The 22,669-nt window shown below is 47.4% G+C and overlaps 1 protein-coding gene across 4 annotated transcripts; it reads right to left on the bottom strand.

Annotated features, from left to right (window-relative positions):
• Positions 1-264: 264 nt before the first annotated feature.
• Positions 265-20,651, bottom strand: LOC118794129 (trinucleotide repeat-containing gene 6B protein-like). 4 transcript variants are annotated; one of them, XM_036552301.1, is made up of 22 exons: positions 20,404-20,651; positions 18,149-18,236; positions 16,177-16,198; positions 14,879-15,253; positions 11,699-14,608; positions 10,527-10,691; positions 10,228-10,415; positions 9,436-9,510; positions 9,141-9,338; positions 8,764-8,886; positions 8,440-8,574; positions 7,867-8,037; positions 7,453-7,554; positions 7,060-7,264; positions 6,610-6,771; positions 5,977-6,144; positions 5,537-5,680; positions 4,919-5,011; positions 4,562-4,777; positions 4,335-4,405; positions 4,048-4,181; positions 265-3,653 (listed from the first exon to the last, which is right to left on the bottom strand). In XM_036552301.1, exons 2-22 carry the CDS (start codon positions 18,203-18,205, stop codon positions 3,071-3,073), a joined length of 6,297 nt encoding a protein of 2,098 aa, XP_036408194.1. In that variant the 5' UTR covers positions 18,206-18,236; positions 20,404-20,651; the 3' UTR covers positions 265-3,070. The 4 variants fall into 4 exon arrangements, with proteins under 4 accessions (XP_036408194.1, XP_036408196.1, XP_036408195.1 ...); XM_036552303.1 differs by having other exon boundaries at positions 4,919-4,972; XM_036552302.1 differs by having other exon boundaries at positions 8,764-8,862.
• Positions 20,652-22,669: the final 2,018 nt, after the last annotated feature.

Genomic DNA, 22,669 nt, shown 5'->3' with positions numbered 1-22,669 from the left:
AGTGTTTTCATAAATCGACAGCATTATGCCACGAGAGATTAATGCAGACTAAATGTTAGAGTCCAAAATAGTCGGATAAGTATAGAAATGAAATAATTATCATCAAATGATCTTGCCACAAATCTCAGCATCATATTCGAAGAGACCATCGAAACAGTCAAGTTTTCAAACAAGTGTAAACGTTAATGGAGAAATAAGGTATGGGAGGAAAGGAAAGCAAATAAACATGACCCCCAGATGGAAACAAGCTGTTTATTTGGGATTTGTAAAGGGAGGATGAGGGCCGACACTGCACCTCATCCCCAGAAATGTTCATATTGTTTACATTACATTTTATATACAGGTAATTGTCAAAAAATGTCGCTCATTAAAAAAAGCCTTAAACGCTGACAAACTCCAGTTGTGACCATAGTATGCTGTGTATTTATGAAACAGTAAACAAACCTCTGTGACAGGCAAACTTGCCAAATTAAAAGTCAAAAAAGAAAGAAACTGAACAGTGGCAATGTGAAAACCTTCTGCAGTGAAGTCCTGACTTTTATTTAAAATGACCAGAGCTAGGCAGCTTTAACCCACTGTGTAGGACTCATTTGCATGATATTCCGGCCCAATTCAATGCCTCTCTGCGTTCTAGTCCCTCCCTTTCCACTGCAGTGCTGTGCACCCAGTTCAGCCAAAAAGATTAAGGTAAGGGGGCGCTCACTGGCAGGGCCATGGGAAATTCTGGATCAGTTTCCATTCCCCCCAAACAAAATACTAGAGGAGGATTACGGTCGGGGAAAGATGATCCTGGATAAACTGTTGGGAGCGGAGAATACAGAGAACACATCGTCGACCAAAAAGAGCAGGGGGGAACGGTAGCTGCCTAGATCTGACGTCACAGGAACACGAGCGCGGTCAAGAGCCTGCCGGGCAGGCAAGCTCAACACCGAGCCCTACGGGAGGAGGACTTCCTGTTAGGCTTGACACTCACACACCCCAAATGCCAGAAGGCCACAATGTTCAGGGTCAAAGCAAATATTTTTTTTTTTAAACACATCCTGATCAAACCCTCCTGACTAGGTAGCAAGCATGTAAGAATTTGAGAAGTATAATGCAGAGCACAGGTATGGAGCTCACAGTACGCCCTAGGCTGACCTCTCACAAGGAACCTACGGTCAGAAAATAAACCCCTCACCTTACGCCCTAGGATGTCTTTTCAGAGGTCAAGGAACATGTGGTTAGAACACAAACTCCACTTTTTCAAGCACTGTGATGGTTTGAGGCCTCACTTGCCAAGGTTATGCAAAATCCAGTAGATATTTTCTAGTGGTGTATGCATGTGTGAGAGTGTGTGTCTGTCTGTCTCTGCGCAGGCAGTTTTAGAAGCCCTTATCTTGTGCTCTTTTTTTATAACCTGTCATGTGACACTAAGAAACAGCTGCAACTCATCAGACATCCTGCAGCAGGTGAGGGAAAAGGTGAAAGCTGATAAAGTGATAGTGGTTTTAAACTTCGAGAGCATCCAGCAGTCAGCCTGTCCTTAAGAGAAAAATCAGGGTGGGTAACTCTTCAAGTTGAGGAAGAGGTGTGTGTGTGTGTGTGTGTGTGTGTGTGTGTGAGAGTAGTAAAGAGGATATGAGAGAACCTTCTGAAGCATGTGTGGATGCACCAAAGTGGTTCAAAGATTATGGTCTGATTATGACCAATAACCTGACCACGCTGTTAATGACTGAACTGTAAATACACACGGTGTTAACATCTGAAGAAACATAAATAACATGTGACATAAGCACAGGACAGAAAGGCCAATACTTTCAACTTTATTATTCTTGTTCTTTTCTGTTTAAAGTACTTTTCCTTTGTAAAACCTGAAAACAAGTATCTGAACAGGAGTGTTAAAGCCTGTCTTAATTTAAAACGTTAAACAACAACAAAAATAAAACATTGTAACTTTTTTTCCTTTAGGCGTTTGTAAACACCTCCAGCTCCACTAGTTTTGAGATTTGGCATCTTTTTCAATGTGTATGCCTTCAGTTGTTTGCTGTACATTTTTTTCATTATTGCCATTCGGACGATAAAAAAACAAAAGGCTGCTAAAAACATGACTTAAAATGAAAACAATGACAAAAAGATCCATTAGTGCCAATGTTCCTGAATACGCAGTCTGCACATACTTGCATACACTTACCAAGCACACTCAAAATATCTTAACACCTGCTGTAAGCTGCCACATACACACTCATTCACTTCCCTAAAAGACACACGCATGCACACATTCAGTCTCACTCCTACCCGTTCATACTTTTCTTTCACACAATTCTCTCACACGCATTTTAACACTACAACGCCTCATACCGAAAGACAAAATAAAATAATCATAGTCATAATAACAACAACAATGAACTTGATTGAATGAGAGAGAAAAAAAAAAAAAAAAAAACGAGGTCAGCATTTGAAGGGAAGAATGAAGGTTCTGGATTCCACTGTCCCAAATGAAAAATGAAAAAAGAAAAAATACTATAAGATGGTTTGCTTGTCAAATCAATTAGCAGAGATGATGTGTGTGTATGTGTGTGTGTGTGTGCGTTTGAGTTTGTTTATGATAGGTGCTAGGATAAAGAACCTAGGTTGTGTTTTGTCCAACATCTATGATGTAATATTACAGTGTGTGTCCATCTGATTGTATGTGTGTGTGTGTGTGTGTGTGTGTGTGTGTGTGCGCGTGCATCTCTCCAGTCCAAGATTAAGGTTCATCTGGTCAAATTTTAGTTTCTCGCCTGCTAAATTTCCTTCTATTCAAGTCTTGAAGTTGAAGTCTTCATTTTGTGGGAAAGGCCTTGTATGTCTCTCTCACTGTCCAGGTCTCCATCATTGTTTATTTGTGAGCTTATATCTGGGCACGCAAGCCTGTTTTTCCCTGTTACCATGAATTTACTGTGCGTGTGTGTGTGTGTGCGTGTGTGTGTGTGTGCCCATATGGGCACTGGTGCTGTTGTCTGCATTTATATGTCAATATGTGTTGGCATGCCTATGCGCGTGTCTGTATGCTAGTGTGTCTGTCAGAGAATTTATGTTGTGTGTGTGTCAGTCAGATGGAGTCAGCCCCCCCTCCTAGCAGGTCACCCGGCAACAGTGCAGCTGGGCTGCCCATTTGGTGCCTGTCCTCCATCTGCGGTGCCCCCCACAGGGTGCTGCTGGGGTAACCTGGGGTCATGCTGCCCCAGAGCCCAGCCCTCCCGGGATCCACGCTCCCTGCGCCTCCCCCGGCCCCGTTGGTGCTCCACTGGGCGAAGATGCTCAGCCCGGGTCCTTGAGCTGAAGAGGCGTCTGGAGAGCTGCCTGTACCGTCTAAACTCTGCCAGCCGGAGCCCGAGGGCCCCACGCTTCCCACACCTCCTCCTCCTGCTCCTCCTCCGTTGTTACTTCCTCCAGTTGCGGTGCCCCCTCCAGCAGCTCTTTCTCTGTCACTCCCCGGGGTGCTCCCTCCGCTGTTGGCCCCCGCTGTGCCTGTCCCTGCCGGCCCCTGGCCTGCCCCAGCCCCTGGGACTGCCCCCACAGTCCCGCCTCCACTGCCGCTGCCGCTTCCTCCAGCCTGGGAATGTGCAAAATACCGACTGACTTCCTCCTCACTCACAAACTCCGCCAGGATCGTGGTGTTGCCCAATACGCACCTGAAAAGGAAGAGGCATTTCTTTAATTATTCAGGTTTCAGACAAAGAAACAGAAGAGTATTTCTGCTTCATTACAACTGCATCATGACCGCGGTAGGTTAGCCTTGGAGGTTTGTGTAAATATATGTGTGTTGTGAAACACTGTCATTTCAATCATTCACTATACTGTCCGATATGCAATCTGAGCCTTAATTGCAATAATTCAGATAAGAATATGAAGTTATTTACTCCACTTATGTATGAAGAAATCATTTGGTAGAAAACAAGGAACCCCAACTACCACATCAGACAGCTTCTACATATTGTATGGTTTTGTGAACCTCTATTACAGCGAGCAGCAGTACACAGCCCTGGCCACTGTTTCACTGTGTTAGTGCAAAAAGGAGGGGCTTACATGTGCAGTGCACTTTGCGCCTTGGCTGCTTCCTGGCGGGAGCTGTAGCGAATCAGAGCGCTGCCCTGGCCGAGGTGAAAGGTCAGCAGGGGTCCGTGCTGCATACATATAGTGCGCAGAGTGGAGCCGTCGATCTGCAGGAGCGAGCGCAACAAACAGGACAGTCAATGGAGAATTACAGAAGGAGGGCCGTGGCTAGTAACACACAGTATGGCATAATTCCACTTCACTCACTCACATACCAAACGAACTGAATTACTGGATTTTCCTTCCCCCTTCCCCCATACCTGTGGGGTGAGGTTGCTCAGAACCAGCCAACAACTCCCTCTCAAGGCCCCAGCGTCACTCCAAGCAGAACCTGCAGAAAGCACCGATCAGCAACCCAATATCACAGAACATCATCCTCACCGGGTCATTCACCACAAATGCTTTCATAATGCTCTCAAACAGATGGATGTGGTTTTATTTGCATCACTTTCGAGGAAACAATTTGGTCTTCTTTTTTCAACATTACCTGACCCGTATCTTGTTTCCTGGCTGCCTCCAGCCCCTCCCCAACTTCTGGCCAGTCGTGGGCCTCCACCTGCCCAAGGTGATGGAGAAGGTTGTTTCTGATTGGTGAGTCCAGGAGGAGGGCGTGGCAGCTGGGAACTGTTGCGATTGGTCTTCCACAGCTTGTTGTGTCCTATGGGTTCTGGAGGCCAGCTGGGCTTGTACTCAGTATACTTTGCTGAAGAGGGAGGAAGCAAAAAAAAGGGGGGGGGGGGGGGGGGACTGGTCATGATTCTTTTACAATATATACAAAACAGACAACATAACAGACAGAAGAGAAAAAAAAAATGCTAGTGTAAGAGTATAGGGAAGGAATTACCAGAGTTGTGTGCGTTGTTAAGGGGGCTGTCAGAGGCACTGTAGGGCCAGGCACCTGGTGAAGGCAGCAAGGTGTTGAGGGAGGGGTTAGACTCTGAAACAGGGAGAGAGACACTGACTGAGTTGCTGCTTGTATCTATGGGTTTGTGCATGTGTCCCCTGGCACTAGCGCGTAATTTCCACCGCAACACCATACTAACTCTGGTGATTCTAACATCAGCGGTCCTTTGTAGCAGCTCAGACAATCTCCAAAGCTGTTTTTACCTTGTGTGGCTAAAGTGACAACACATACTGGTGATGGTTGTGCTCTACCAGTAGGAAAACACTAAAGTGTTTACTAAAGTACAGCCAAAGATAGTAAGCTTAATTCTGTAAATAAATCTATCAAAAGTAAGTTTGCTTTTGCAGTAACCCAGACCAGTGGGGTGTTCTAATGTGCTTCAGTGAAGCGACATTCCCACATATGAAAAAATTAACTGGGTTCCTCTGCAGGTCAGCATCTGCTGACTTGCTTGACAGTACGTGACCGCTGTAAGCAAGAGTGTAAGTGATGACCCCCGAGATGTATCAATTTCATCCTAGATGGCAAAAGATGATGACCTCCAAGTAACTACAGTACCTGTGTTGTCTCTCAGTAACTGGTGTTCAGTGTCATTCAGGCTGGAGGCCCCAGATGACCCCAGCACGCTGCCCGGGGTCACGTAGGGGTCAGATTCAGGGTCAGCACTCTGAATTCCCTTCCACGGCACTCCAGGCTGGAACTCTGCAACCACCACAGCCACAGAAAAACAGTCACAAATCTCACAGCTCGTGACCATCTGTAGCAGTTCTAGTAACGACCAGATATCGAATGATGCAGGCAGGTTTAAGCAGAGAAGGAAAAGATGTAAAACTGAACTGATGTTTCAGTAAGCATTTTATACATAGGTGTTTTATACATAGGTGTTTTTATCTCTGCACTCCCTTGCAGTCAGGACAGTCCCCTGGCAGTCCTCAGCAGTGCATGCTGGGAGAATACAGGGTGGTCTCTGTATTTCTTGGGCGTCTTGTGAGGTTTACCTGGCGGCCAGCTAGACGTGCCCGTCTTAGAGCCCATCTTGCTTCCGGGAGTCCTGTGCCAGTTATCAGAGGGGCCCTGAGGGGGCATCCCCAAACCTTCACCTCCCAGCAACTCGTACTGGGAGTAAGGGGACCCTCCCCTCAGCTTCACTGGGGCAGAGATGGGGCCTGGACAGAGAAGGACAAAGACAGAGTCAGTCTGTTATTAAGACACAAGCTCTAGGGCTTTGACTGGAATGACGCGCCACAGTTTCTAGTTTCTACCACTGGGGGCGTCGTGCAGCCAGTACACGACAGTTAATTGAAACAAGAAAGAAAATAATTACTTAATACATTTCACCCACTTTGCTCTTAAATGATGTGTTTGTTGTGTTGTGGTGAAATGCGCTGTGCAATATGCGTTGATACAAAATGGTCTGAGACAAAATGGTTTAAACTGTGCAATTTAAATACATAATAAGGCAACAGATTTATACAAGTTCCACTCTTAATTTGATTCATAGCTGACAGCCATGCAGAACTGTTAAAATCTGAACTTTGATGTTCGAGCTATCATAGCGTGGTTAACAGTGAAACATCTTCCTTTTAATCTTATGATTTTAAACCGTTTCACTGCTGAGTAAGGGCTCTCACCATTCTTGTGAAGGGCAGAGTCAGGAGGTGAGGGGGCCGGAGAGTGACCCTCCATCATCCACTTGAAGCGTGACTGCTGGCCCCCGCCCTCCTTCATGCCTCCTGGGCCCCCCACCATCGAACCCAGCTCCAATCCAGACATGTTCACCCCTGAGGCAAAGCCTGGGAGAGTAGCAGTGCACATACACTTATTTAAACACCCACAGAGAAAGCAGTGCATTCACAACCAAGAGAGCTCTGAGGGCATTCACATCACCAACACATCTGCTTGCCTGATCGTTACGGTAAAAAACAGAAAAAGTGAAGGCGGCAACTACAAAGATAAGCTTTCTCAAGACTGAAGTTGACGCATCTTTGCAGGAACAGATACATCAGGATGACACACACCATTAAGGACTGAGCCATTCTTCCCAGAGAGTAAAGATTTAAACTGAGGGAGGAGAGGCTCACCAGAGTAACCCCCATGAGTTTTAGGATGCAGGTCAGCAAGTGAGCCCCCCATGCCGGGGTGGGGCAGGGGGTCTGCCATTGGCTGTTTGGGGGTGCCTCCTCCCAGGTGAGAGGGGGACAGTTTGGAGCCCCCGCCAGCACCCTGCTGCTGCTGCTGCTGCTGCTGCCTCTGTTGCTGCTGCAGGATCGCCATGACCCGAGCCAGCTAGGAAGCAGGAGAAACACCACAGCTGAACACCAGAGGGCACCACTGAGACACTACACACTGCGTAAAAAAGTGGCCAGGCTGTATAGAAACGCTGCAGCTATAATGACACTCAATCTTCAGCTGTTACATCCTTAATTGTAACAGGTTACTTTATTACACAAAGTGTCTCCGGCGTAGAGGTGTACCTGCTGCGGGTCTGGCTGCTGCCGCAGATTCTGGGGGAACTTCCTCTGGTTCTGAAGGAGCTGCTGCTGCTGTTGCTGCTGCTGCAGAAGTAGCTGACATGCCTGCGGGGAAGGGGAAGTGAGTGGGAGGGTGAGAAACACAGGGTGAAGCTAAAACAGAGAGAGAGAGAGAGAGTCACAGTCCTATTGGCGCAATTTACACTGCCGTTGGATGTTTTTTTAACATTGCACCTGAAGTCCCTGAGGACTGCAAGCATCTGCTACGGGGAAAAGACGTTATTATTTAGTGTGAAAGAACAGACTGCACACATGGTCTTGCAGAGGTAGGGCTGCTAGGTAAGCTGTAATTACACCATGTCGGTGGTCCTGCATCCATGCATAAATTTATTTATTTTTTTTACTAATGATATTTACCAGGTGGAATTGCTGCACGTGCGGGTAGATGCTGCTGAGCATTGCAATGTGCTGGGGGGAGAGCTGTGGCGGGAACACTCCACCTCCCACACCCCCGACTCCTCCCACTCCTCCGACTCCACCCACGTTGCTGCTGGGCGGGGGCATCTGCTTCAACACGGAGCCCGGCACCTGCCGCACAAACAAACACAAATTAGTCACCTATCCCTCGAACACACGTCACACACCTACCACACACAACCAGCAGTTAAGTGTTACCCATCTAACATGTTACACGCCTACCAAATAAAAAACACATGCATAAAACATGAATCAAAACTTCAGGATAACGGTACTTGTCTCGAGTAACAACAACTAAACCATTACATTTATCATGACTGTTACAGAAGGGATAAGTAGGGCTAATGCAAATACAGAATACTGTGAATAAACTCAACAGGCATGGTCATCCTCTTTATTTGCTGTGGAGTCATTATAGAAATGGCACTTTCCCCCCATTTTTGAGGCCTGAAGGCTAATTTGTAAGTCCAGCAATGCTGCTAGCCTCATAACCTTGTAATCAATGAACAGTACCTGAGGTGACAGGAACTGATGAGGCACTTGCGCTCGTATCCCTGGGGATGGGTTTATGGAGGGCACACCAGGCTGGTGAACCCCCCGTGACTGGGCCATCCCACCGCTGCCACCAAACACATTGTGACCACCCGTCTGATGGAGAAGGAAAGAGGGATGGGATTAATTTACATTTGCAATATCAAGTAAACCAAGCACAGAGAAAAGGAGAGAAAGAGTAAAAGAGAGAAACAAGAGACAGTGGGGGCATATATGTCTACTAAGGTGTTATGGAACAGAAGAACAACGATAGAACAATGGGCAGAGATAGTGATACAATCTTACTTGTCTAGGGGGGTTGGGGTGGTTGTATAAGGGAGAGGACTTGAAACCAGTGGACGGAGAAAATGGTGAACAAGGCCCTTCCTCCACAAGGCACCCATCCTGATTGGTGAAAGGCAAGGTCAGCTGACCACCGTAATAGCCAATCGGAGCATAAGGGGCCAAAAGTGGGGATTAATTAGGCCAAAGGAGGATTTCAACAAGGAAGGAAGGGATGGGACAGGAGAAAAAGAAAAAAAGAACAAAATAAAGGAATAAATCAAGGGAAAAGGATGTGAGGGAAGGAAGGGAGAGACATACAGGAGTTAGTCAGAGACATGGTAGAACCGACACTCCAAGACCTCTGACGGAGACAGCGAGGATCGATAATACGCCAGTACCTTGTCATAGTAAGGCCCTGGCTCACCAGGCCCCGCTTCTTTGGAACCGGACGAACGGAAGACTGCCCCTCCTCGAGCTCCCTTGCGAATCTCCCCGTTGTAGTCGCTCAGGTTCATCCCTCGCTTGTCTCCCTCCTGTTTCTTATCCTGGGGGGGGCCGGGGGCCAACTCCAGAGGCCTACCGCTGGGGTCCTCTCCCTGGTTACAGCAACAGACGCAGTTATACATCTACATCTACATCTACATCACTACACCCCCCCCACTCGGTTCATCCATCCAGATGGTCTATGCTTACCAAGAGCCCCATGTTTGAGAACCTGCTGGTCATGGGATTCATCCAGGAATCTCCACCTCCACCCTTCAGGGCACCCTTTGAAACACACAATTGGATGCAAATATTAGTTTACAGCTAAGGATCCATCCATCCTTATTACTTGACAATGTTAATTTTTTTTTAGCTACATCTTGTATGCCACCATGGGATTTCAACATTGGGTGGCCTCATATACCCTTAACCTGTACATTTGTAATCAGTTTACATATGCTTAAATTTCTCACTGGTGTTGCAAACAGCTCCTCCCACAACACCCTTGTATCGTAGAAGTATAGCGCAGAACCTGCGAGAGGTCACATGACTTTTTTTTGGACCATGAGGTGCTGGTAAGGAGTTGTACAGTAAGCTTACTATTACACTGACACTGACAAGGTAAAGACAGGTAGCAAAAATGCCATTTACAATACTATCTAGTAATAAAGTCACAGTAAAAGTGAGAGTATTGTTTCCATATAGAGGTAAAACATCAATAATGGAGGCATAACCTTTCTACTGCATGAAATTATGGAGACAATATCTGAAGTATTAATCAATCAATTATTGCAAATCCTCCTCCCCATTATATCCATATAATCTGTTCTACGTACCCTTCTACATATCCTTTTGATTTTTATCTTCTCATTATTTCCCTTACATCAGGTTTATACATTTCCCTACAGGTCTCTCTGTTTGACGATTACTACAAACATGCTGCCGTATCTAAAACAAACTCAGAGAGGGAAGACCAATCCCACCCGCCCCGTCTCGCCGTACCTTATTGCTGCCCTTCTTGCCTCCGTGGCCCTGGCCCCAGCCCCCCGAATTGTAGGAGGAGCTGCTGCCCTGGGACCCAGCGCTGTTCCACACGCCGCCCCCATCCTCTTCCTCCTCCCAGCTGGAATGGCGAGAGGCGCTGACAGAGCCCTCCCCCTCGCCCCAGCCCTCTTGCATAGACTTGGAACCTGCAGGAAACGGGAAGGGCCGGCCAGGGTCAGAGCAGGGCGACAACGCCAGCCAGAGGCAGGCGGAATTCCGGAAATGATCGCACTGCTGATGACTCAGCGGCCCCTTACCAGACTTGACCGGATTGGGGGAGGGGTTCCCCCAGCCCAGGCTCTTCCCAGAATCCTCTGGTTCACCCCAGCCAGTGGGGGCGTCGGCAGCCTTCCCCCAGGCGGCTGTGCCGTTGTCCACAGCTGGGCCAGGCGGGCCGCTACTGCTTCCCCATGACGCAGGAGCTAGCGAACAAAGAGTTAAGAAAACGGAGAGGGAAAAAAAAAAAAAAATTGCTTCGTTAAAGCCATCTACTTGGAGAGCGCTCATTTTGGCTACACAAGCTCCCCGGGGTTCATTTAAAAAGAATTATTACCTTTCCAGAGACCCTAAAATTCATATCCAGTTCCAATTAGAACTGCGTGTTAAAAGACAACTGGGAACTAATGACGACTTTCATTTGACAGCCTTGCGTTTGTCTTCATTTTATTGTTTCTCCCATCCTCCCATAAGACTCCCATAATCTTTTCAAATTTGTATCTGACCAATATCGTGGATCTTGCTGATTATAAATGATTAGGTCTATACTCAACAGAAAATAGTGCCTTATCCTCATTTAACCAGTCACACTTGGTAAAACTTTGTTACAAATATAATTAACAGAGCTGTTCCCCTCCAAGGGTTCTGCAGAAGTTTTAAATGGGACTTGGAAACTCTGTGCTGTGTTTATGAAGCCACTGAACTTGTTTATTGTTTCAGTGTGCCTAAATATTGAAGTTGGCACTGTATACCACATAAACAGAGAGGCAGGTGAATCGAGAAAGACCACAGCATAGCTTAATGCATAATCTTTGCTATAACAAAAGATGAAAAGCAGCATTCAGCAAGTGTTGTAGACATTTTTCACTGGGGTAATAAAAATCTGCCATACTAACTTCAAAAAGATCTCTTTTAGCAAACAGTGATATTAGATCCAGTAAAAGATTTAGGACAAGCATGTAAAAACAGTTTTGTTTTCATGTTTTCTGCTGCAACAGAAAGCAATTTGCATAAACAGCAGAAATTATTTTCTCTTAAACGGATAAGCCAAGTCTGTGTTGCGTACTCTGTATCATCCACTGTAGCACCATCTAAAAGCTTCAATGTTTTTAAATGAACCACTGTGCCCGCGGAGACCAGTGAAAACGCAGAGAATTCTGCGTGTTGACAAATTCCAACCAGGACTGACTGGCGAATCAAAAGCTGAATGTACCTATTCCAGGTGCCTTGCCAGGTGCCTGCCCTGTGTTCCCGGGGGGTGCGGGCTGGTGCATGGTCCTTCCTGGGGGCTGCTGCTGCTGCTGGGCGGGGGCCTGACCCTGGTGCTGCGGAGGCTGCACCTGGGCCTGCAGCGCGGTGCCACTGTTCTTGTCCCACAGGTTGACGCTCTTGTTGTTGTAGCGGCTGGGGTCTCCCCAGGCGGAGGTGCCGTCGTCGATCTCCATCTTGCGGCTGATGGACTGGGGCGAGGGCTCCTCCCAGCCGCTGGGCTCCAGGCCCTCCCCGGGGCCGCCGGGAATCTGGGGGATGGGGCCGGAGGTCCAGCCCGAACTTTGGTTCTGGTTCTGGGAGGGAGGCCCCCCCGGCCGACCCCAGCCACCCTGCATGGCCCCCGGGTCCATGGGCTGCTGCTGCTGCTGCTGGGCCTGTGATTGTTGCGGCTGCTGAACTGGGCCTTTCAGTGCTGCAGCCTGGCTGTTTGGTATCTGCGACTGGTGCGGTTTGCCCCCCCAGCCCTGGTGGGGCTTGCTACCCACGTCCCCTCCTCCCCCGCCCCAACCTCTTCTTGGGCCTCCCTCATCCCAGCTGCCCCACGATCCCGCTTCCAAATCCCCGCCGGCACCTCCGCCGCCCCCCTTCCCTTCACCCCAACCCCCGCTTCCTGGCTTGGGCTCCGGCTCCCCCCACTCGCCCCCGCCTCTCTGCCCCCAGCCCCCTCCTTCCCTTCCCACCTCCTTCCAGCCGCCCGTCCCTTTCTCCTCCGGACCGCCTCCCCAACCACCGCCGCCTCCGCCAGCTGGGGTACCCTGTTGTCCGAAATCCCCCCACTCCCCTCCGCCGCCCCTGCGTTCCCTCCACTCCTGGCCCTCGCTGCCCCAGCCCTTTCCTTGGCTCTCCGCTGGGCCAATCCCGCCCCAGCCCCCGCCATTCTTTCCCTGGGCACCGGACGGAGCCCCCAAGCCTCCCACGCAGCCTCCGGAGGTCGCCGCGCCAGACTGCACGCCGCCAGGATTCCGCGCATTGGAACCGGTGGGCGGCGGGCCCCGCGTTAACAGTGAATTATTACCGCTGCCGCCGCCGCCGCCGCCACCTTCCCAGCCCTCTCCGGAGGGCACGGCGCTGGGCGCCAAGTTCGAGTTCAGGCTGGCGTTCGGCGTGGCACCGGGGAGAGGGGAAGCCAGAGAAGGATCAGTAGTCGTCGAACTGGTAGTAGCAGAGTAAGAAAGAGCAGGATTAGTAGTATTCATCGTTGAAGACAGGAAAGCAGAGGAACCGCCGCTTCCACCAGGTCCCTCCAAGTCCCAGGCCACGTTCTGCTTGATCTGGGTCTGGCCCCAGCCGGTGTTGGACAGGACTCTGGGGTCCAGGTCAGTCCGGCTGAGTAAGTTCTGTAAGGCCACTTCAGCGTTCGGGGGCTGGTGGGAGGTGCGGTGGTGGCGCTGATTGTGGGGGCCGCTCCCGGCTCTGGAGTGCCCCCCTCCGCTGGAGGATGAAGTGCCAGCTCCTCCTTTCCCCTGGCCTCCCCACTCCCCCGCCTCCCCTGCCCCTCCTTCCCCAACGCCTTTCTGATTGTCCCAAGCTCTCGTCATAGTCGTAGACATGGGGGAGGCGGAGGTGGGGGGGTTGCCCACGCTCCCCCCACTGCTGCTGCTGTTGCTGCTGCCGCTTCCTCCAACCGGATTGCAAGGTGCCCCCACACCTGCCACCCCACCCGAATTGCCCCACTCCCCAACCAGAAGCTCCTCCCCAGCTCCCCCGCTCCACGCTCCCTGAGAAACCCCGGGGGTCTTACAACTGCCCCCACTTCCCGAAACCCAAGCTTTACCCCCACCCACCGACCCCACTCCCGCTTTCCCGTCATGGCTGCCGTAACCCCACGAATTCCCCCCCTCCCCAGGAACTTCACCCCCTCCTGCTCCATCTTCCCATGAATCAGTCCTTGAGGCACCCGTTTTGGAGTTGGAGGAGAAAGGCTGGGCTCTCCATGAAGAGGAGGATGTTGCGGAGGAGGATAAAGAGGTGGAGAGATCCCCTCCTCCCCCGGTCCCACAGTCCACGTCCTCCCCGGATTGTTTTGGTCCTGCTCCTGCCTCCGGCCCTGCGCCTGCCCACTCCCCGCGGGGCTGTTCCCTGTCCGCCTCGTCCGCTTCGTTAAGTTGGTGCTGATGACTGGCTGGGTTCACAGATATGGGAGGATGGCTGAGGGAGGGTTTGGCTGACAGAGAGGATGGAGATGGAAGGGAAGAGGGGCCGCCCTCGGCCGCGGCGACCCTGCCCACACCCGCCCCGGCCGTCCCATCCTGCACCAGGGCTGGCCAAGCTGAAGGGTTGGCGCTGGGGTTGAAATTGGCACCTGGGATCCCACTGCTAACACCAAGGGAGCCGTCTGGAGTCCCAGGGAAAGAGGAGGCTTTGGATTTTGAGGGCACTGACCCTACCACGGCTGCGCTCCCTCCGACGCCCGCCTGGGAGGAGGAGCCCCACGCAACACTGCCGGACTGCGTACATTCGTTTGGCGAACAGGACGAGGAGGAAGGCGGGGAAGGGCTGGCCGAGTTGCCAGCTTTCCCCACCCCGGATCCCGCTCCTGCCGCCCTCTGCTGCTGGAGGTGTCGGTCGCTCCATGAGGCACTGCTGTTGTGGGCTCCGCCGGTCTCCACCCCCCCAGCACCTGCTCCGTCTCCACCCCCAGCCCCGGCCGCAATGCTGGGCCACTCCTCCAAATCAGACCCATCCACTATCACCTTCTCCCAGCCCTGAGAGGGGGGCTGGCTGCCAGAGCCCGCCCCCCACGTGGAATTTGCATAATTTGAAGTAGAAGAAGCAGCGACTGATGATGAAGATGATGACGAGGAGTGGGGAAGTGAGGGAGCAGCTGAACCCTGAGATCCAGGAGCGGAATCTGAAAGGAGAAGAAATGATTCAGATAGAATTTAATTTTACTCACTGCCAATCTGAAGTACTCAGATGGAGCAGTACTCAAACACATCCATTCTCCAGGAAAGGGTCAGTGCAAAAATGCACTGCAAAAAGATTTTATAACATAAGTTATATATACAGAAGCTCTTTACAAGCTGCTATGAATGTCAAGAAGTAAGAGGAAAACTACACTAAAATACCCGGCACATTACAACCATTTCCAGATGATTCTCTTTCCCCCTCTCCCGCTTACCTGAGGCTCCAGCTGCACTTGCATTGGGGCCGTCTCCCTGCGACAGAGGGGGGGTGGCTCCCCCACTGTTGCCCCCCCCCAGCAGCATGCAGGACAGTGGCGGCTGGCCCCTCTTCAGTAGCACTTTGTGGTCCTGCTGGCAGCGGAATCGAGGGGGCACTTCACGGGGCATGTAGCGCTGGGGGGCCTGGGCGCCGGAGGGGGGCTGTCCGTTGGCCACCGCCGGGCGCTTAGCATTGTTCCCGCCCTGAGGGGGGGCACCGGCAGCCGCAGCGGCAGGGGATGGGGAGGAAGAGGGAGGGGGGCCAGGGCTAGGGGACACAGAGCTGGGGGTGGTTGGAGACTGGGTCGACGTTGGCTTGGTCAAATCTGGCACTGTTGTGGGCGAAAGAAAGGGCCAATTAACTTAGCAGCCTTTTGTGCACTGAAACAGAAGACGCAAACGACTACATATTATCTGATAACACATGGAGATATAAATATTAGAAATACGCATCAGAACTTACCTAAAAAGAGTAAGAGTAAAGAATCAGACACACAAGAAGACACCCTCACACACAGAGGTAAAAAGCTAATGAACTCTGCTCAAACAAGCTCATAACTTTTACCCCAGTGTTCAGTATTAATAAAAGAAAGCTTTAGTCACACTTTGGCCTGGTGATCAATACTGGGAATAAGTACCTTGGTATGACATCTTTATTTTGGTGAACTATTCAGATTTGTAGGCCAGAGCACATGTCATTCTTAAGGACATTTATAAGGAGACATTTACTATTTTAAGTGCTGGTCTTACAATGTTCAAAATTTAAAAAATAGCTTGAGAGATACTTTGTACTTGGCACACTGTAATCTAAAAGGCAGGCAATGAAATGAATGTGATGAGAAACCATATCCCACAAGGAGAGTGTGAGTCTGATCACCTTTATTCCCTAAGGATGTTAAATCATTTCAGCAATTGAATGAACAAAAAAAGCAACAAAGCCAAACCAGGCCCTGAACTAGAGATCCACATAATAAATACTTCTCAACTCATACTCATAATCTCAACATTTTTTTTAATTTGAAGGCCGTGGGCATCTTTCAGCCCGTGTTTAAATCAGTCAGACTGCAAAGCTGACATTAAGAACACTACAGGAGGAAAGAGGCTGACATGCACCACTTGACAGAACAGCACAGTGCATGACAAATTCATCAGGGACAGGGGAGGGTGAACAGGAGACAAGCCAGACATATGGAGCATGTGAGCGAAAACAGCTGAGCAAATACATCAGAGAGCCAGGCAAAGAGCAGAGTCTTACCTTTGTTTTTTTGTTCTGCAATCTGAAATGAGAGATGGGACAGTCATAGTTAGCTTGTGGCAACTTTTATGAAAAGAAAAAAAAATAAATAAAATTCAAAGCAACTGTTGAAGATAAATGAACATACTTGATACCACTGAATGGTCCCACACCTGAGGGAGGTGTGTGTGTGTGTGTGTGTGTGTGTGTGTGTGAGCCTGAAAATGTGCAGTCTTTCATTCTCAGCTGCCTACCTGAGGCTGTCTCTCTTCAGGTATGACCCCTTAACTTTATACAGCTAACAATGTCAATATGTTCTCTTCCTCACAGAAAATACCCAAAATGTTACATTTCTCTTCTTTCATTCAGGTATCAAAAACAGTTACAAATGATGGGTTATTTATGGATATCAGGCTGGTTCCAGAAAAATGTGCCTGTATGTATGCTCTCTAGTCTAGCTGAATATTAATCAGTACACTTTGCTTGCAAGATGAATCCCTTATGAATGGGTATGTGCTGATAGTAAATTTGGTGGAAATCCAGTTATATGTATTCATATTCTTGTGCGAGAAATGCACCAGATTCAGGATTATCAAACAGTATAGATTTATGGGTTGAAAGCAGATTGTAAATGATTTTTGGTATTTGTGGCGATCAATCATGATAATGATCTTGGCAGTCTGACCAAAACGCAAAATTTCTAAACTCTGGATATGCTCTTTGTCTGTATGCCAGTATATTATCTGGTGCAACAACAAGCCACAAAACAGCTTTTACATAGTCAGTTCATGAAATGATATGCCATCGGGATGGCTGATGAACCTTTGCTGAAATATGGTTACACCGTCTTTACTGCCGACCACAGATCAAAAGGCCATGATGCAAATATGCCAGAACGCAACAGGTCCACACCGTTGGTATGGTTAGACACGGCCTTATTCACAGGTGTGATACAGAGGGTGGCTACACATAATCTCTAGAGCCAGGGATTACATTAGAGCGCTCAATCGTGTCTTGTATGGCAGTTACCATTGGGAAAACCGCAGCCACTGTACACAATGTACCATGACCAGTGAACCAAACAATGGGGACAGGACAAGCCTGACGTTCAACAGAAAACCACACAAACATGACAAGATAAAGCAAACTGCACTCAGACAGTTCAGCAGAATGCCCAACACCAGGCTCAAACACCATATGTATGACGAAGCGTGGTGATGTCATTTGGACAACTGCCTTGGGAGTTTAATTTAAATCAAAAATGAGAGTGAGCACTTTATAAATTATGGATCCCATCTCAGACCACCAAAACAGCATTGGACCTTTCTGACCAAGTATAAACTAAGATTCAGAGGGACAGAAAATACAAACAACTGTTAATGCTGTCATGCAATCAAACCTCAAGCCTGATGAACTTCCATCATTTATTATAAACTGAAACTCAAAACCAGTTTCAGCCACAACCTGTGCTAACCCTACAAACCAAGCTATAAAAAAAGGCCTTTTGCTCTTGGTCTCTCTTGACTTTCCTGCGTGTCCTGCCGGTGTAAATTCTGCCCCCAAGCACTGATCTTGAATCAGCCTGCATTGCGTAAGGTGATCCTGGATCAGTTGCTGGTGACAGAAAGTACCCAAAGCCCACCTGTCTCTCCACAGTCTTTCCTTAGGAAAGCCTTAAGCATGGCCCTGAAAGCTCAGTCACATAGAAAATCTACACATGCAAAGCCCAAGACAAAACAACAACTACTTAATACACAAACTACTTTATACACAATGCCTCTTCTTCAAACATTCAATAGATGTTACAGTCATCAAGGATCGCTTGGTATGTCTTGCCTATGGACAGAGAGCATACCTTTCAGCACAGTCACAGCTAGACTCTTACCACACTGGCACTAAAGCACACAGTGATAGTATAAAATGGAAGCAGGACACATCTTGCCAGAGGAGGCCAAATGGTAAGCACAGAAATGTATAAGTGAGTCTCCGGTACCTTCTGAGAAGCTTCCCTTTTTCTTTTCTCTTCTTTCTTCCTTTTCTTGTCTTCCATTAACTGCTGTTCCCTTTCCTGATCCTCCTCTCTAAAAAAAAATGAGAGATGGAGAGTGGGAAAAAGGTGTGATTAAAACATGGCAATACCTCCAACATTTTACAAAAAGTTAGAAACACAACACCCTAAACAGCATGGAGCTCCCACTGAACCTCTTGTTATTCAAATGTTTGTATTTATTCTTTAAATGTAAGGAATTATACTGCATTAACTGCATCACCAGGGTTGAACACTTTGCAGGTCTGTTTCTTTTGTTGTTAAGAAGTGGTGTGTCATGCTGGTAACCACCCATTTCAATATGAACAGACATGCAATTTTTTTTCACTTTACTGGCCTCATTACTTTGCGGCAAATGCTGTGAAAATCTGACTTGCATTTGTGTACACTACAAGTGTAACAATGATTACTATAAGTGTTGTGACTCTTACACTTATCCCTGTGAGCAACTCACTGTAAACCACATTAAGATGCTGGACTACCGACCAAGTTCCAAGTGACCCACTGTTTAAAGTATGGACAAGTAAGATATTGCGCTTCTTCTGCACCAGCTAGGCCACAAAAAATATAATATCCGCATACAACGCTACCAAAACATAATGCACATACGTGAAAACATTAATTTAAAACCCTCCAAGCTAATTCCATGTAGCTAAAGCATGATAGTTAAAACAACACGCATGTGACAAAAAAGACTATGCACATCAAATACACAGGATCTCCAACAGACACTGACTTCATGGTAAGGAGAAAAGCCTTACTGTGTTAGCCAAACATTTTTACGTTTTTAACTGCCACCGAAGACTTGTAGTAATGATATTGTAATTAGCTAGCTAATTACGATATCAACCCTTCTAACTGTAGTTGACTGGCTACCTAGCAGGCAACAACATATTTGTATATAGAACAAATCCGCTTCCTATCTGTCAGCGACAATTGCAATGCAGGACATGAGGAACCCCCTAGCTGATGCTACTGACTGACAACTGGACGTAGCAACCCAGCTATTATTAGCAGCTGGCTAAATTAACTGGCAGCATCTTTTCTAACAGGCATGGTAACCAGCAGCATACCTCTCGTTAGCTAATTCTTTTCAGGCTTGCTAATTATCTAGCTAGCTAACTGGCTGCAAGGTGGCCAGTTAAGACTGCAGCCAAAGCACTGAGCCGCACTATAGCCAACCCTCTAGCTAATCCCACCGCGTCTGTCAAAAACAACCTGGATATGGACTGCCAGTCTAAGTAGCTAGCCAGCTAGCGAACAAATTAGCTATCCACCAAGCTAACCAAGCGTATTCTGACCTACAAGCATACGGAGATTTTTATGGGTCACGTATTCACGCCTGCGTTTAATTGTAGTATAGTTGGGGGGCGTCTAACCATCTTTAAATTGTCCCTTTTAATCGAGCTAACGTAAGGCGTTCAGCTACCCCATAGAAACGACTGGGCCCACTTCATAACAAGGCCCGCTGGCCAGCCCCGGGGTAGAGTGGCAGCCCGCAGCCACAGGCCTGCAGAGGATACCGGTAGACTTCGATAGCTAGCTGGCTAGCTAACCAGCCACCACAGACGACATTATGACTGTCATCCTCCATACCAACTCTGTATGTTTGCCATGTCCCCTGGACAAAAAAACACAACATGACGCGTTTTGCTATCCGTTTAACATATCGTATACCCAGCTATCTTACGTATACGTGCATACAAACAAGGCGCTTTTTGTTAACTTGGAACATGGTTTATAAACTGCAACCGAAAGGGTGCCGAACATGTAGGCTAACTACCTAGCCTCCTTAGCCAACTAGCCGTAGCAACGTTAGCAAAGGTTGCTCGGTCGTTCAATGCAAATTACACGCAACTTCAAATGTTCAAGGACCAATGCTACCCAGGGGCTATTCAGGTAGCCACCTACAAAATAATGCCAACAAGGAATAGCGTTCAACTAGCGCACTCACTTAGCTACCTGATAAACGTTTAGTTAATAACGTTGTTTATTATCCAACCTAGCGAAGCTATAAGCCAACGGGCAGGTAATGTGCACACAGCCAGCTAAGCTACGCAGACCAACTCCTTATTTCATTCGCTGCATTTACAATCAACATTAACGTTTTTACATTATTCCGGCCAGCCAAACGATAAAAACCGACAACACCACAGTTCAAGCAACAACTCAGCAGTTTATCCGATCTGGCAGCCACTCACCTCAGGAATTACACATGAAATAAAGTGCTTCAGTGCGAAATCCTAGTTTTTTGAGGCATTCGTCGAGGCGCAACAAATAAGCGATACAATAATGTTACTAATAAATGAATATCAGACTACAGATCGAAGAATAATCTCCTTTATGAACTCTCATCCAGTATGCATGTAGTATGATGTAAACTATCTAAATATGCAGAATCTCTTGGGTTTTAAAGCGCTGTAGAGTCAGTTGGTTGACGGTCGGCCATTTTGCTGCTCGGTATGTTGTGTGTCTGGTGAGAGGGAGGGGTTAGGAGATTTTTTTTTTTTTTATCTTCAGTAGCGTTACAGCTAGCTAATGAAATGATGACTAAACTCGTAGGCTATGTGGTGAAATGGTCAAATTTGGTCTCATCTGACCTCAGCTAAAACCTCTTAAAAATAAAATAAGACCGTACATCAGAACACACATATATTTATATAATATATATTTTATCACCTGCCGACTTCAAACCCTCATGGGTGTGTAACAGAGCAGATAAGTTTTGCCATCAAAATATCGTGATAGGCTAATTCTCAAAATCTGACCACATAACCTGTGGTTGATAATATTTATCTGATATTTTGACATAAAGTTGTTTTTGTACATAATCTCTAGAATCCTATTTTGGAGTTCCTTCCAACAGCTATTTAAAATAATAACAGGAGTGATCTTGACCATATTTCTTCGCGAACATACTCAGAACAATATTTTCCCTTGACAGGCTACTGTGATACACCTATCACATAAAGCTCTGACATTTCATTGGATGAATCGTGATAATTTAACACTGATCACTAACACATTTAATGCCTGATTAATAAAAGTAATGAATACCTTGCTGACTGTTTTGTATATAATGTTTACAAACTCCTTTTAAATAGTGTATGAAGACCTTCCAAACACTTTACATTTGTTCTCAATGAACAACAATAGCCTAAATGATGAACGAAAACGTCTTTGGAAAGAGGTAATGATTAATAAAAGGTTATACTCCATCATTCCTCCGTATACTACATCATGTCGCTATACAACACACATTCCCACGTCTTCAGCAGAACTGCATTTAGCCTATTTGCTGTGTCCCTCTACGGATTTAAATACATACGCATGGTGCACTTGCGCATGCCCAGGCAGTTCAAAGTTTGTAACTTGAATCTAAACCGGAGAGGAAGAGATGCGTTGCGGTGTAGTTTTCTCAGGCGAGGCAGGCAGACGAAATGTGCCTACGCCTTTTTTCCGTTGTCTGAGAAAGGACTGTTTACTTACGTGAGTGCAGCAGTTCCTTCCGTGACATCTCTGCATTCACTATCCACCATAAATGCACGGTTTGAGGGCTATTTCAGAGGTTTGTCTACCAACACGCCAAAACTGCTGCCCGGCGGCTGCAGCGACATTTACTGAAACACAAGTCCAGGAAACAATTATAACTGGAGAGGCAGGTAGCTGCTTGCCAAAACTGAGACGAAGCGATTGACTACCCTCCGACGCGAGATTTATCAAGACCTCACTAGATAAGTGTCATGCACACGAATACTCCTCTGAACCAGGATCCAGCAATAATCCCATCATTCTCCAGGGTTACAAGATCTAATACAGTCAATGAGATTTAATTTCACCAACAAAATGTGTGTCAGTTGGTTACTTGGTCTTTTTAACACTAACGTTTGCTCGCATCCGACCAATTGTATGTGAAAGCGAGTTATTTCCATATTTTAGACGCAGGAAGACCACTGCAGGAAGCCATCACTAATTTGTCATATTGACAAATTAGCGCGCCTTTCAAGAAAACAGACACAACAACAAATGTTTGGTTTTAAACCACCTGGGGACATTTATTGTTATTGGCAAGTATTATACTGTTATATTGTTGAGTTAATACTGTATTTTACCATTTGTATTGTTTCTGAATTGCCACCTTACATAAGGTTTCTGTTTCTGTTCATGTAAAACTCACGCCATGGGGAGGAGTTCTTCTGTAAAACAAAACTGTTTCAGAATTGAAAGAACTGAAGACAATCTGGAGATTTTCACATATGCATTAAAAGCTAACATTTTTACTGGCTATTTTTAAAATGTCATCTTCCAGTCTACCATCTATGATTAAAATAAAAAGTTCTTATAATTCCATTGTATTTCAAGGTTCACTGCATTTAGGTTTGCACTGGGGTTCACATTAATGTGTGTTCATAAGTGTCTATACATCATTCAGCCCCACCTATTTTCTTTTTAGTACAGCTTTTCAGT

The sequence above is a fragment of the Megalops cyprinoides genome, chromosome 19, assembly GCF_013368585.1.
Source record: "Megalops cyprinoides isolate fMegCyp1 chromosome 19, fMegCyp1.pri, whole genome shotgun sequence".
Lineage (NCBI taxonomy): Eukaryota > Metazoa > Chordata > Actinopteri > Elopiformes > Megalopidae > Megalops > Megalops cyprinoides.
This window is presented reverse-complemented; position numbering and strand designations above follow the sequence as displayed.